The 15,932-nt window shown below is 41.5% G+C and overlaps 1 protein-coding gene across 5 annotated transcripts in view; it reads right to left on the bottom strand.

Moving 5' to 3' along the window:
- ANO1 (anoctamin 1) overlaps nucleotides 1-15,932 on the bottom strand; it is an 80,753-nt gene that overhangs the window by 36,663 nt on the left and 28,158 nt on the right. For all 5 annotated transcript variants that reach the window (XM_065635476.1, XM_065635472.1, XM_065635474.1 and 2 more), the window contains 5 exons: nucleotides 9,200-9,378; nucleotides 5,938-6,264; nucleotides 4,049-4,147; nucleotides 2,335-2,486; nucleotides 938-992 (listed from right to left, as the gene is read on the bottom strand). In XM_065635476.1, coding sequence (XP_065491548.1) covers nucleotides 938-992; nucleotides 2,335-2,486; nucleotides 4,049-4,147; nucleotides 5,938-6,264; nucleotides 9,200-9,307 — 741 coding nt within the window. In that variant the 5' untranslated portion in view covers nucleotides 9,308-9,378. The remainder of the gene's footprint in view (nucleotides 1-937; nucleotides 993-2,334; nucleotides 2,487-4,048; nucleotides 4,148-5,937; nucleotides 6,265-9,199; nucleotides 9,379-15,932) is intronic.

Here is a 15,932-nt window from a genome sequence, read left to right as displayed (position 1 = left end):
TTGTAGCAAGTGCTGCTTGGCACAGTCCCTTCCAACTGCCTGGGATACCATGTGAGCTTCTCTTTTCAATTCCTCCCTCGGTGGCTACAAAGGAGGCTACACCTTCTCCCCCGCTCTGTTTTACTTTCTGTGAGTCACAAAGAAGTATTCAAATATACTTTGTGATATCATATTCCTAGTATTTGGCTTTATTTCTGTAAGGGAACTGCAGAAGTTTAATTATGAGAAGAAAAGTCCCTCCAACACGGAGGCAGGAATGGCTCAGCCGTCCCAGTGTCGCGTACACGTACATCATACTCACTAGTGTAATGGGTGAATAGACGCATAAACAAGCAGAGCAAGACGCAATTTTCTGTCCTTGTTGCATTTGCTTCATGTAAACTTTAACGTTAAATACAGATCATAAATAATGTTAAATAAACCCCATAAACCTCGACACTTTTGATGCCATTCTAGAGAATTTCCCCCAAAACCCCTATAATTATTCCCTGTAAATACTTGGCTCTTTCATTGAAATTTGTTTGGGGAGATTCCACAGCATTTTATAAAAATTGTTGTAACTATTTTATAGTTATGAAAAGATAAATGAGACACAGGGGTACAGGCAGCTGGTGGCAGAACTAGCAGTAGAATCTAAATCTACTCCTTTCTGGTGATATGTCCTCTAATAAACTATATCCCAGATTAACTGTGAACTGGAAAGAAGATCCAAATTATTTTTGAAAAGGCAGCAACCTGTTAGCATCAAACACTATTTGTCACATGAGCTAAAGGTGGAAATGCTTGATTTATAATTTCAATAACTGATGTCAGGGGCGATCCCTGGAATTTGGTTAAGTCAAACTTGCAACAGGCTTTGTACTAAAGCTGGTGAAAGGGCTAGTAACACCGTGACTAAGGCACTATCCACCATACATTATTTATTTACAGTACTTACTATAGTGCTTCTCGTTTTGCTGTCAAAGAAGGAATCTCTGTCAGACAAATCAAATCTGTTAAAAGATTAGAAGGAAGCCCATTAGGTTAAAAAAAGAAAAGCACCAGTAATTTCCTGCTCTTGTTGACCCCTTCAATATTTTCATTTCTCCAGGGGCTCTCTCATAGCTAACATTAAAGAATAGCTTGTAGAAACCTCATTACAAAGAAAGTCCATCTCAACTCTCATATTTTAAAGAAGCTGCTTATATGTTTCACTGGGTTTATATATTTATAGGGTCTTTTTCTGCACAAAAGAGAGACTGTTGGTGCTGATTTAAGTTGAATTCCTGATCACTGCTGGCCTTGAATTTCTCCTAATAATCTTTATAATTTGCCTGTACCTTAAGCCCTGTAAGGCCACTCTTGCCCCCCTTATTCAGCAAAGACATAGGTGGTCTCACCGAAAAAGGCCACCACTGCAAACAGTGTAAGGCACTTCCAAGCCTAAGCTATGGAGCACCTTTGAGGCTTTTTCTGAACCATCAGCCTCCTTTGCTGTAGGAACATCCTCCATGCAATAAATACAGAAACACGTTTCAGGCAAGAACATGTCAAATGTCACATCCATCAACTGGCCCAATCAACATGTTTGCGAATCTAATACACAGCTCTATCAGTGTTCTGCACCCCTTCATTAAAAAACTAAAAAAAAAAAAAATCTGTACATACAGTGAAGAAATCCTGCCCTAGGACTGTTATTTGTTCCAGCTGGCACGTACATAAACAGCCTTCAAAGCTGCTCCTCTGGGATGCTGGCCAAGGAGGAGCAGCAGCAAAGCAATCCAGGGCAGGCAAAACTTTGGCCCGGCCCCACCTTACGATTTTTTTTTTCCCCTACACCCACATTTACAGCTATTCTTACAGATATGAAATCGATGGCAAAGCTGCCACCAACTTCACAGCATTTCCAACGTCAAGGCCTGGCTGGCAGAACATGCGTGAGCTGCTCAAACCAGATGAATGAAATCATTCTGAAAGCGATCAACCCGTGTCTTTGGCTACAAATTTTACCAAGCATTTTATTTTACATAGAAAAAGAGACTATTGTAAACCACATCATAAATTTTGACAGTCTAATAGTTTATGTGTATAATTATATAGATACGTATTATATGCCACAACAGCTGCTCAAATACACAGCGATTTCACAGAGGGGTTCTACTAACCCTCATTCCTCAAGAGAGCCAAAAAAAATAATTAAAAACCCCTAAATTTACTGCAAAATTGAAATATTCTTTACAGTGATCCCTAACGAAGCGTTTGCATTCATTTTTCCTGACAACTCTTGGTGCCTTAGCTGTTCTCAGGAAGGCTGGAACCTGTTGATATGAACATTTACAGAAATTTTTCACTTACAGGTGCTGTTTTTCTCTGGAGAAGGGGTAGGAGAGGCGCTTCATCGTCTGAGGTTTGTGTTCTGCTACTTTTGGCTGGATGGGCTCTGTTATTTTTTGAATGACTGTATTAATCTTTTTCAGAAGGCCATGGGTCTGATTGATCTGATACATCTGAGTGGGCAAAGAGAAAAATAAAAACAGTAAAAGTTTATTGCTTTTTGGTTATCCATAAGAGAGAGTGAACTGTAAGGAATAAATCATCAATTAAATAAATACATCAGAATAAACTATTGAGGAGTAGAGCTTACCTTCTTGGAAATATTCAGAAACACATGGATAGATGGGAAAAATCAAACCAAGGCAAGCAGAGGAAGCCTATTGCTTTTCCTCTGAGCCAAAACATGGTCTGTATTTGATTCCAAATAATCAGGCTGGGGTGTTCAGTGGAGATAAACTCAACTCTGGCTCCTGAGACACCCACTCCTCTGGCATTTACTATTTTCTTGGTGTAACGGGACAAAGAAACAAAGGAGCTATGGAGCCCCTGTGCAAAAACAACACACGCGGTCTCCTCTCTCAGGGGCCTTTCATGGGAATATTGTGCAGGTTTCGGGGGTTTTCCCTCTTCTATATAAAGAAGCCAAAATATCTGGAATAATTTATTGCAGTTCTGTAGCAATAAGTGCAGGAATTGTGTTAGCAGGTCACAAAAGCGGGTTATAGGCTTCCCTCTCTGAGCCACAAAAACTACGCACAGATCCAGGGCAGGGCTCTCACCGCGGGAAGATGCTCGCATGGAAATAAGGCTTTGGGGGTCTGAAAGTGTCCTCAAGCACATCACTTCTCCTGGGCGATGCCTGCAGGCTTAGGTGGCCTCTTTCACGAAAAAAAACACCCCACAAAATGCCCACTAGAACTTTTATTTTATAGCAAAGCAGCTTTAACCACAGAATCGCAACAGGCTTCTTTTTATCTAATTCTGCTTCTGATTAAAATCGGTAGTAAGTGAGGCAATAATGGGGATTAATACAAAATCCAAACCAAAAGCGTGGGTTTAGTGTTGTAATAAACGACACTGGGCTTTCAGACCGGCTCTTGCTCCATTATAGACTTTCCTCTGCGGTCCGGGATGTGCACTTAGTCCGTGTTTAAATATTAATCCATCTCTAAGCTGTGCTCACTGAACAGGTAGCTATCTATCATGGATGATTTAGAATTTAGCTCATGATGAAAATATACTGTCTTTTCTTTAATGATATTTCCAATATTCTGAAAGGTCATTTATTTTGTGGTAGAGTAGTCCCAACTCCTGCAAACATGACTAACGATGTATATTAATAGTCACTAAACCCAGTGAGGCTACAATCTGTTACTCTAAAGTTCATTTTTAGCACTCTAGCTTTTTGGGTGAGAAAACCCTCCGAAACACACATAAATTTCATCATCAGTTGAAAGCTCTCTTTTAAAACACACTGAGAGGATGAGGCAGTATATGAAATCATTCACATGGTGTACACACAGAAGTGGCGGATGGGAACTCCCCATTTCCATTCCTCCTTCCAGTTATTCTTTCTGCTGTCCCAAGCGAGTTTGTGACTCGTTTTGTGTACAGGTTAGTCAACCATTTTTAAAACGCTTGTGGGAAGAAAAGTCTACATTTGCAAGGTACTCTGAGATAAGCGTATGTTTAAAATATGCCTTCCAGAGGAAAAGAAAAGAAAGTCAGGACTCACCTTTTTTGTGGGCATCTTGAGCTTAAGAAATTCTGCCTCTCGGCACAATACATTCCACGGTGCGTGTATTTTTACAAATCCAACCCCATGGATTTTAGTCTTTAAAAAAAGCAAGAGAAAAGGTTAGCGATGAGGATGAATTAGTTATTTTTCCTCTTGTGTTTCATACATATTTAAGGAACAGTCTATTACTGCCAACACGATAAATCCCATTTGTTTGAGACAGCCAGTTTCCAACAACAGGACAATCACCGAACACCTCTCTGTGCTGAGCTGCTATAAAATGTGACTCAAAACTACTATTGTCTTCCAGAACAATTACCACAAGGTTAAACAGATAAAAATTGTTTGGGAAATAAAAGCTGATGACGGTGGACACAAATACAGACTAAGCCAGTTAAATTTGAATCGTAGGCATCCAGCCAAATGGTGTGATTTCCTGAGTGTTGTAATTAATGAAGCTGAGAGAGTCCCAGCCGCCTCCTAAGAGCTGCTCAGGATCTCAAAGGACCAGAACTGCAGTAAGAAAGAAGTAGCCTCAGATACACAGGTGAATATTTGCATTAGAACATTATGCATTTTAATTAGGAAAACTGATAGGAAGAATTCAACAAAAAATGGCATGTTTTTCCCCCTATGTGCATGTGCTGGATATGGAAGATGATGTATTAATAAATCCCCGCAGCTTGCTTTCATCTCTATACACCCCTGATCTGGTTTGGTATCTTGTACTGAAAGGACAGCGTTCTCTCTCTTTTACGGTGTCCTGGCTCGAACCCTGAGCTCTTCTGCATCATCTGAAATTGTGTTACATGTCACAGGTGGGAACCTTCATTCTGCAAAGGATTTCAATATCTATGCCTTGGCACAGGCAGGCTTCCCATTTACTACAACAACTTGCAAGTTGGATGGAAAGTAATTCTTATTTTCACCTGGGTGACAGAGAACTGAAAGGGTTTTTTGCATTAACATGCAAAATATATTCATTATATATATCTATCTATATATATATACACACACACACACTATTATATACATGCCTGTAATTTATGAATAACAGATGGCAGATTATTTTTTTTAAAGACACTCTGATCACAGGTCTAGATGTTTAATCTCAACTTTTAGATCCTGTAAATAAAACCAGCATAAATGTTTTCTCTCACGGGAATTGCAGGCATATTGGTTGGATCAGTTAATTGTAATCGCTTTCTTTGAAATTAATATGGCTGTGGCTATTTCTACTAATCACACACTGGCAGTACTTCACACACACCATTTTTTATATAGTCTAATGATCTTTTAATAGAATATGCTGTTTTCAGGGTACGGGTGAAAGGCGTCACAAGCTGTACTGTTCACATCTAAGAATGGAAAGAGCCAACTGTAATACAGACCCACGTGCCCAAGCTAGAACATGGACCAGAACCTCCTGAACAAATTTAATTCTCTTGAAGTCTGTACTGAGGTGTGAAATGTCACTGTCTGTATCAGGTATTTCTCATCAGAACTGGAATTACCAGTGGATCCAAACCACAGCATACCGTAAACCCAACAAAACTGGGATTAGCGTTGAGAGCGATTTAAGCCTCACTTCTAGATACGCAACACATCAACAAGCTGTGTTGCAACAGTGGATGTGCCACGAGTCCTGGCCAAGGAAAGTAAGAAACTTCACCTCGTTGGGGTGTTAGTAACACCGCAGCTCATTCCTGTGAGGCAAATTAAAACGGTGGGTGAGGCTGACACTGCCAGAACTGAAATCAAATTCTGAAAGAACTGAGCTTGTGTAACCTCGATCAGAGCCAGGTTCACAGGACTGGCTCAGCATCTCCCAGGATTCAACCACCAGTTATCCTCCTTCTCTTTAACTGTTGGAAATGGCTCCTTACATCCTCATCGTGTTCCAGTTCCAGACCAGCCTCTACGAGGTTCCCTTCGTACTCCTCCCTGCGAAACCTCTTGTCGTCTTCATGGCAATCCACGTGAGGTTCGCCTTCCCCCATTTCCAGTTGCGCTCCCTTCCCAGGAAGCGGCTGGTCCTGCTTGGTGTTCCGGGTGCTTGAATCATTGTGATGAACTCTCCTGGCCAGCGTCCTCCCTGCCGAGGACTTCTTGTAATGATAAACCAGGATGTAGTCTACTTTCCTCTTGCCATCTCTGAAGTAGAGTCCATATTTGCAATCAGCATCTGGATTTTTGGATAGGGAATTTAATAACTGGAAGCAGGGAATTGGGGCATGGAGAGAAGGAGAGAGGAGAAGAATAATGAGTACACGTGCCAACACGGACACGAGATAGACCATATCCTTGTGTCAAGGACTCCTTCTTGCCTGGAGCACACCATGACCTATCTTCAAACAGCAAACACACAGGACAAGCCCCCCACATGCTGTTTACTCAGAACAATTTTGCAAGTTAACACTTGCAATTTTACTGAGAGCCAGCTGGGATTTCACTGGTCAGAAATAAATAGATAAAATGACTGGGATTTAATCTAATTACCAGCACACTAGTTCATAAGTCGGCTACTTTGTGGATTTGGTTTTCTCCTTTGGGGGTTAATCACCACTAAGATCATCTGTCCTTTTCCACCCAAGACATCTGCCTTTCAATTCTGCCAAATAGATTAATACCATGTGCAAACATTTCTCACTTATCTATCCTTGCGAGTTCGTATCATCTGAGAAAGAGATCATCTGAGATACAGACTGAAGGGAGCCAGCTGGTTGGGACGCGCGGCCAAAAATGCAGATGGACCATTGCCAGGGAAGTGGGTTCATTGCTTACCGAGTTCACCACTGTTTTCCCCCCGCCTCCACTTATAAAACCTGTATCACTTTGCAATCTGATGGTGGCAAAGGCTTTATTCCCGTCTTGAATTAATGCTGTGTAAGTGTTGCAAGATGCAAGAAATGGTAAGACTTAAAAACACAATTCGATTTCCAAGCATTTATCTGAAAACTCCACAGGGCAACCACAGAAACAGAGAAAGTAATAACAACTATTAATTTCTACTTCCAATAGCACTTCTCATGCATAATTCACAATTCTACTCTTGGAGATGCACAGACCATTAAAAAAAATTTACTAGTGACTTGCATTTGTTTTTACAAAATATATCACAGGAGTGGCTTTTCAGGGACCAAGGATGTTTCCTGGCTTTTAATTCTACAGATGAATTTTAAGCCTTCAAGTAGGCGAAAGGACTTGTGCTCCAAATAACAGCAATTGGCCATCAGTTGCAAATAATATCGGTGAAAACCCATTTGGGACGTGTACACCTTCCAAGTTATTTGCAAACACCTGTTTCTAAGACGGTCCAATTTTTAAACCCCAGATAAAAAGAGCAACCTCTGAGCTTACTGTGCAGTATATCACAGCCAATATAGCCAAAACATCATTGAAATCCACCCAGTGTTACAGAACTTTGCATACTTCTCTGAACATCGCTTGGGAGAGGGCAGGTCCCAGCTCCCATAACTATAAATTAATGCCTTTAAGAGACAGTCTGTTCTTCCCTTTTTGCCTTGCGGAGATTTTTTACTCAGACAACAAACCCAAGCAGCAAACCCCATTTTCCTGGGTGTGGAGGGAGCGGGAAGCACACTGAAGAAGTAATTAGACACGTGTAATGAGACAAGCGTGTAGCAATAACGCAGAGCTTGGCTGCAGGTCCCCACCTCCTCAGTCCCTCGTGGTTTTGCTCCATACCTTTGCTATCTGTTTCTCTCTCCTTTTCCTTCAGGAACCCGTCTCTCTTTTCTATTTAACCTAAAACTTTTGCTTCAAATACATAAATATATCATAAAATAATACAGCCATTTTCTGGCACCGTGGAGCTGATTCCTTGTCTTATTCCCTGCTCTGCGTCTGTCTTATTCAGCCATGACAAGAACACATTCTCCAGGGCACAGGCTGCTCGTGTTTGTGCCCCATCTAGATATTCCTGTTTCGTTCTTAAGCATAACTACAACATATAAGGCCATTAATAACTATTACTTTCTGATTGCTTCATGTTTAATGGCATGCACCTCTGAATTCAGAACATTTTTTTTTTTATGGCAAGCATTCCTTGTTGCCTTTTAGCAGCAGCAGTAAGGCTCAGCTGTAGTTGGGCTTTGGCTCTTTTAATATTCTCCCTGCATAACCTCACAGAATTCTTGTATTGCTCTTGAGGAGCCTGCCCCTCCTTCCAAATTCTCTTTTTATTCCAAAGCTCCAGGTGCAGCTCTCTATTGAGCCTTCAGCCTTTGTCCCTGCAGGCTCACCTTGTGGCCCATGGGGACAGCCTGCTCCTGGAGGCTGCTGCTCCTCTCAGATTCCCTTCCTGATGCAAGACCAGCCTTGGTTATCTTTTAAGGATGTGGTGTGACTGCTGAAAGCACCCATAGGCCACATCCTTTCTTACAGTGCTGCTACATTGAGACACAGAGGGAGCTGCACTGACTTAGACCATGTAAGACTCACGTCCCTTCAGTTGCAAATGAGACACAGAAAAGACATTTCAGTTTTATCACAGCAGGACGGATGTTTACACTCTGACAGAATTATTCCTCCACTCTCCATCCTAATTAAGCACATGCACAATGTATCAAGTGTTGCTTTATATCTTTCCCCAGTGAGATGCGTTATATAGCCCACTCCACGTCAATTCTTTCATACAGATAAACTCATTTTTATGTGTTTACCTAACAGAATTAGGAGTTGGTTATGTCATATTCATGTTACTAGCTTCCTTTAAAATCAGTGTTAAAGAATTTAAGCAAGGCACAATTAATGACACTGGAAATCTAACCTCTATTGTGCGCTACAGATTATTAGTCGAACGTTACCTGCGTTAACAATAGCTTTTGCATGAATTTTCCAGCATTTTGGTGCATCTATATGGGCAATGAGATTTAAAGGTTGCCACAGCCTTATTGCCAGACTGCTTACTCAGAATAGCCATCCCCTTTTTGGGCTACAGGTTAAACAAAGATCCCTTCTTCACATCAAAGAACAAACCCCACTAAACTTGCATGTCCTGTGGCTGGTGGGAATCCTCCTCGGCACTTCCGAAAAAGAGGGAGAGGATTTCAGAGCATCCTGGGAATGGAAGGAATGGGAAATAAGCTAAGGGGTTATAATACATCTGGCAAGTCCTCTACTCACTGTACTCTCGTGCTGGTCGTATCCTATATCCTCAATAGCTCGGATGTTGATAATGTGGATCCCCTTCTCCTCAGCAGGTAGACAGGAGTATTTTTTGTTCACCCTCATTCCTGTCTCCTCTGGCGCCTCGTTGAGATCTTCCGGCAGAAAATCCACCCCATGAAACTCACTGTCTGTGTCTGCAAACAAAAGGAACAATTTCATCAAGACGCTTTGAATACCAACACTTGCTCCTCCCAGAGCCACCCCCAGCTGCAACCTGTCCTGCTCCTGCCGCCTTCCGCCAAGGAGCCCTTGGGCAGAGCTCCCACCCCTTCCCTGCTCTCCTGCAGCCTCTTTGTCCTTATTTAAGTAGTCTTGAAAATCTGAGGTTCTCTCTCTCTCTCAACCTGCTGGACACCTGTACTGTTTCCACTTATTATTTGGGTATACAGATGGGCTAAAGGATTCAATGTAAAAATTTCACTACAAACTGAACAACCAGATAACTGATAAAATGCAAACTAGTGTTTGCATGTGTGAATTTTTGCAAGCAATAGAAGGCAAAGTTTTCCAAGATTTGGTTCATTTTAACATTGAAGTAAAATATTGCAGCGTTATGCTCTTTTTTTTTTTTTTTTTTTTAACCACACAGGAGCACAATTTGCTTTTCTAAAGAATAAAGCAAGAATTTTAGAATTTAGCCTTGAAAGGATACTAAATTAACTCTCCCAAAAAAAGACAAACAACAAAAACATCCAGAGGAACGTGCTCTAATAGCAGCTACATTATAACAGCCTGTTGCTGCAACTGGTTCAACACTGTTTCTGGAGCAGACAGCATCGGAACTTGAATGGAATGAGCCCATCAGGAAAAATACTTCCCTCCTACCTAGAGCTGCCACTAAGCTTATGATGAGGTGAGGACAGATATCACATTTTAATTAGCTATGTCTTAGCCTGAGAGCAGGTTACTCCTCTTCACGAAAACTACCCATTGGGATTTGGTTGAACTTCAGGGATGATGTCGAAGGAAGAGACAGAAAATCTCATTCCCCGACAAGTTGGCAGATGCTGTGAAACTGAGGAGCACAGTTGATAAGCTGGAGGGTAAGGCTGCCACTTTGACTGGTCTCGACAGGCTGGAAAAATGGAAAAATATGAAGTTCTATGCTGGGACAGCCCAGTCTCAAGCACAAGAACAAACTGGGCATGGACCAGATAGAAGGTAGCTCTGCAGAAAAGGACCTGAGAGTCCTGGTGGGCAGGTTCAAAGTGAGCGATCACCTCGAGTGGTGAAGGATAGCTGTGTACTGGACTCTGTTAGTAAGAAAGCAAAGACAGCAGGTCTGGGGAAGCGATTTTCTCCTCTATTTACACTTTCCAGAGCACAGCTAGAGTGCTGCGACCAATTTTGGCTGCCCAGCACAAGGAGGACATTGCCAAACTGGAACAAGATCAATGGAGGACCATGAAGACGGTCAGGGGGCTTGCGTGCACGAGGAGAAGCTGAGATCCATGCTTATGCAGCCCAGAGACAAGAAGGCAAACGATGGGGTCCCATTCCTGCCTTCGACTACCTACTGAGTCGGTACAGACACGGCAGAGCCAGATATTCTTCTCACAGGTGCACAGCAAAAGGATGGGAGGCTACAGACACAAGTTGCAAGGAGGGAAATTATTACTAGACATTAAAAAACCAAAACAAAACCAAAAAACACCACCAAAAACCCAACACGAAACAACTTATTTCTTTAACGACAGTGATCACACGATGGGAAAAGGGCCCAACGCAGCTGCAGATCTCCACCCGTGCCTGGAGGTGGCGGGAGCTTGACCGCACACACCTCCAAGCAACTTGACCCAACTTTAATGTTGGGAGGGCACCGCATGAACCTGCAGTCCAGGTTCTTCACAGCGACATGGGTGAGTGAGCTTGGACAACAACCCGCAGCAGCAGAGGAGGAAGGTGAGGCCAAGGCCTTGTCACATTTCTCAAGCTTATCAGATTAAGACAACATTATTCTTATGAAAGTCACACTTCTCTGAAATTAATAGTCATGCTTCTCTGGAACTCATCAACACCATAAATTTGCGCATCCTGATTTCAGTTTGTGTATCTGGGAAATCTGTCTAAAGCTGCCTGCTTTCCTAGGAACTGCAGGGCTCGTCACCTTTGCATAAAATCTGGGCGGTAATTCTCCTTACATATTTGATGCCCGCAGCATGTACACCCACCTCTCTGCAGACCTGTGCTACTGGTTTGGGCTTTTCTTTAAAATTGTCAAACAGTTATCTCAGAAAAGACGCCACACTTGCAGTCTTGGGGCAGCATCCTCAAACCCAGTAAATCACTTGAATGATGATTTGTAATAAGTTAAAGAAGCTTTTTATGGGGTAATATACAGATGCAGCCAAAAATGAGCTGTCTTGTGGGAGCAACGAGCAGGTTTGCTACACGTGTACTTTCTCTTTTCCCCAACATACACACGCATATACACACACACTCTCTGAACACATGGGAATAGATACACATGCGATCAGCTACAGAATCCTATGTATTCAAGCTTTTATTCTATATCTGTAAAATACATAATAATACAGCAAGTTTTGGAACTTCATAAGCATAACCACCTGTGTTTTTATTTGGAAGAATGCCCGAAACAACGTTCTAGAAAAAATAGCTGAAGTGCTGTAAAAGTCCCCTGTCCTTTTTCCTTTTGCTAAATAAAACCCAGTTACTTCAGCAGATAACAGAGGATATTAGAAGAGAAGCACCTTTTGCTGACTATGACTCTGAATACTTTGTATATCTCATAATGGAGCTGTGAACTGAAAAGCGCTAGTTTAAAAATTCCAATCAGGAATATGTTTAGAGCAGAAAAATCACTGAGTCCAAGCTTCACTGAGTCCAAAGGAGCTGCCCGTGCTCTGGGGCTGCATTTCTGAGCAGCATTTGTTAAGTCCACAGCACAGAGCAAGGAGACCTGCTCAAGTGATTCAGTGCTATTGTGCGAGTCCAAACAATCACCCATCCGCAAGCATATATTTACATTTGTTTACACATCGGTAGCCTGGCAATATCGGAAAGAACAAATACTGAAGGCAGGCAATGAATCACAGCATTTTGGTTTATTATGGCTACTGGAAAAGAGGTGAGATGCGAGAACTTTATTGATACAATCTTAATTATAACAAGTATGATTTCTGTACTTAAAAATGATGTCAGGATTTAATACTAAGTAAAGCCATCCAAACCACTTTGGTAATTACAAATGCACTAATTCACTTACGCTGATTTGGCAAAGATCAAAGCATTCTGTTGTGGAACACAAAACATCTTTTGGTATGGAACACAGTATTATAAAGACTTAAAAACACGAATCTGTTTTGTGTTAATCATATTAAACAAGGACAATAATTTAACCTCAAAATAAATTCACGTTCAGAGCTATTTATGATATTTATGACATTTATTTAAGATAGACATAATATGAAGAGCACAAAGCACATTAATGTGCTAATTCAGCTAGAGCTACATCTTAATGTCTTTCTTAAGAACTGAAAGAGGAGAACATTATGAAAAATGCCAGTTTTGCTGCCTTCTGACATTAGCTAACCCACTCTCTTCTATTTACTAACCAGAAAACACTACAAAGACTCGAAGAGGTGCACAAAGTATTTGACACAGTCATATAACCAATCAGCCCTTTCTCTTCCATGTCCACAGCTGATGTTGGTTGGAAACTCATGGATTTAGAGACAGAAAAGGTTCCTAATATTCCTGGAGCATAGACCCAACTCAATATTTCTATACTTTATTATGTATTGCTTTGTCATTTCCCAATATTTGCTATGAATCACAGAACACCTTGCCAAGTATACAATATATCATGAAATCCTTTAACACATTCCTTGTCTCAAAACACGCACATTCTGCAAGACTGCAGAATGGTGAAAAGTCATTGATACCGATTTTAATCCCAACCACAGACCAGGCTTGAGAAAGGGTTTGGTGAACAGACACATACAGAACTTCCACCTTTCTTAGCACAGGCACTCCCAGGTAATACCCATATTTGCTGTTAATAATAATTTTATTTTTTCATAGGTGGCATAGAAGAACAAGCAGTTAGGCAGCACTTGTGTTTAGGAACAGCTACATAGGGTATGTGACCATACAAATATTTTAATAGCTGTCCTTTTTTTTTTTTTTTTTGTTAGGAGCAAGATAACATGGGAAAGCAAGAAAATGAAGACGTAGAAACAGATGTTTGCAGCAGCTCTCAATCTACCTTTGTGCTCTCTGGGGGAGTTTTCCCAGAGATCTTGGGATGTTCTGGATCTACATTGAGCCACCAGCTGCAATTCAGAGCACAGAGATGCTACAATGACCTTGCAAACCGCAGTAAAATTAGAGATATCCTGGCCAGTCTGAAATTATTTCTCTGTACGATGACAAATTAATTTAAAACCCCCTCAAACTTGCAAACATCTGCTCCTTTGTTCAGACTTCGGTTGCAGCTGTAGAAGTCCTCCAGCTCTCTTGCAAAAATTAACACAAATTAATCAACAATAGATTTTCCACCATAGGAATTTGGCACCTTAACTCATTTAGACAATGCTTCTTATTGGACTTCGGCGACTAGGTGAACCAGAACGGAAAATCTTCTCTAGAAATGGGTGTGTTTTCTCTGCTATTAGCCTCAGACTTGATCAGCTAACCCATTATAGTCATAATCATGTATAACCACTGGATATTTTCAGGCAAAAATTATTTTTCTTTAAAATAAATGGAAAATTACTTTCACACAATGTAGTTCCTAAAGAAACATCCTGTACTAATTCTAAAACAAGCATCACCAAGTCAGCATGAGTATATGTGAATAAACAAACAAACATTTCACTGCTCAACCTGAAATCAATAACTGGCTCCTCTTATCTCTCCTCATTTTCTTTTTTAGGGAGTATGTCTAGGAAAGTGGCTAGAACAAAAAAGCCATAAAGACATTTAAGTGAGCTGTTCCAGTTGTTTTCAAGAAAGAGGCAGAAGGATCGTTACAAGACCATGTGATTTAAGACTTTCCAATGTCCGCGTTGTTATCTTTTTGCATTATAGAAATTGCAATAGAATTTAGGATGAAAAATTCAGAATTCTGCAGGATAAGTTGCCTGAGCAAACAAGTTTTAAAGGAGCCATGACACCAGTTCTTCACAAAAGCTTCTGAAATACTAGCGGATGGGGTTTAGAGTCCTTAAACTGAAAACATCTATTTCATATGAATTATCAAGTAAGAGTTCTGTGCACAGGTCCCAGAGCTGGTAGTGACCCTCCCGAGACTGGGAGGAAACGTTGAGAAAGTCACACACAAACACAGATATATACGTAAAAATACCCAACGCACACATATATAAATATAGGTTGCATGTTTTGTTTATACTATGCTCTTCTGCAGAAGGAATGCTAGCCAATACAATACAGCAGGTGGTTTTTGAGTCTGGGTTCTTTTTTTAAAAAAAAACTTGGTAGATACTAAGAGAAAATGCCTTAGTGCATTTTTGCTTACCATATATTGCCCCCTAGCAGCAGAATCCTCCTTCAGCACATTCTTACCCACTTTTTTACTTTCTATATCTTCCAAATTCAAAGCTACAGGTTAATCCTCAGGCTAAGACGACAAAAAAAACCCCAAACCAACAAAAAAAGAGTTCTCACAAGCGACTCACCTATCGCTTCCTTTTTTTTTTTTTTTTTCCTTTTTTCTTTTTCTTTCTTTCACTCCCTGATATATTAAAAGCTTGTCAGATTTGGAGCCCGAAATCCCTGCTTCGTCCTCGGGAAAAATAAGGCAAGGCAAATGTCAAGGAAGCCTCAGATGCCACCCCATCAGCATGTCTCATCGCTGACCTATGGGTCATTCCTCCTGGCCTGTGGAGCTCTCCCACGGGAACGCCAGCGAGGATACCCACCGCTGGCAACGCGGGGACTTCTTTTTTGGGACGCTGACACCTGTTTACGAGGCGCTGGCCCGAGCCCAAGAGCCCGGTCAGGAACCGCAGTTACTCTCCAAGGAGCGCTCGGACACGTCCTGAACTTTTGTTCCGTTCCACGTCCAGAAGTTAAGCACTGATTACATCCACATCTGTGACCACTGGATTTAAGTTTGCCCTCGCCTCTCCAGTTGCGAACAGCCAGATGTTGCCGTTAGCTGCACTCCTGTAAATGCAGGAGGTTGCACTAATACTTTTGACTGGCAAAGGGCGGTTGTAAAAGGCAACGGACCTACCCCTGGGCAAGATTAACGGACCTACCCCTGGGCAAGATTAACGTTTTCGGGGACGTCGACATCTTCTGTCCACCCACCCACAGAGGTGACTTTCTGCCCCTTTCATCTCCTGTAGCACCAAGCAGGACACCCTGGAACTTGCCCATCTTTGCTTTTGCATTTGTTTTAAAACTTGGCTCTAGCCTAGGACTGTACAGGGTATTACCTTAATGAACCAAACGGGAGATTGTGATTCAATCCATTAAAAAAACGAAAAAAGAGCAGTGAAATAAAAATTGGATTCCAAGGACAGCTATCTATACAGAATAGAAATACTTTTAAAGCAGGAGAACCTTAATACAGCTGGCGCTGACAACTTTGTTAGCACTTTGTGTTACACTGAATGGCCCATTCAGAGACTTTATGTCCAGTATTTACGAGTCTGAAAACCAACTCCTGTCACATAGCTGGAAAAAATTCAGCTCCCGG

Source organism: Caloenas nicobarica, chromosome 5, assembly GCF_036013445.1.
Source record: "Caloenas nicobarica isolate bCalNic1 chromosome 5, bCalNic1.hap1, whole genome shotgun sequence".
NCBI classification, from domain to species: domain Eukaryota; kingdom Metazoa; phylum Chordata; class Aves; order Columbiformes; family Columbidae; genus Caloenas; species Caloenas nicobarica.
This window is presented reverse-complemented; position numbering and strand designations above follow the sequence as displayed.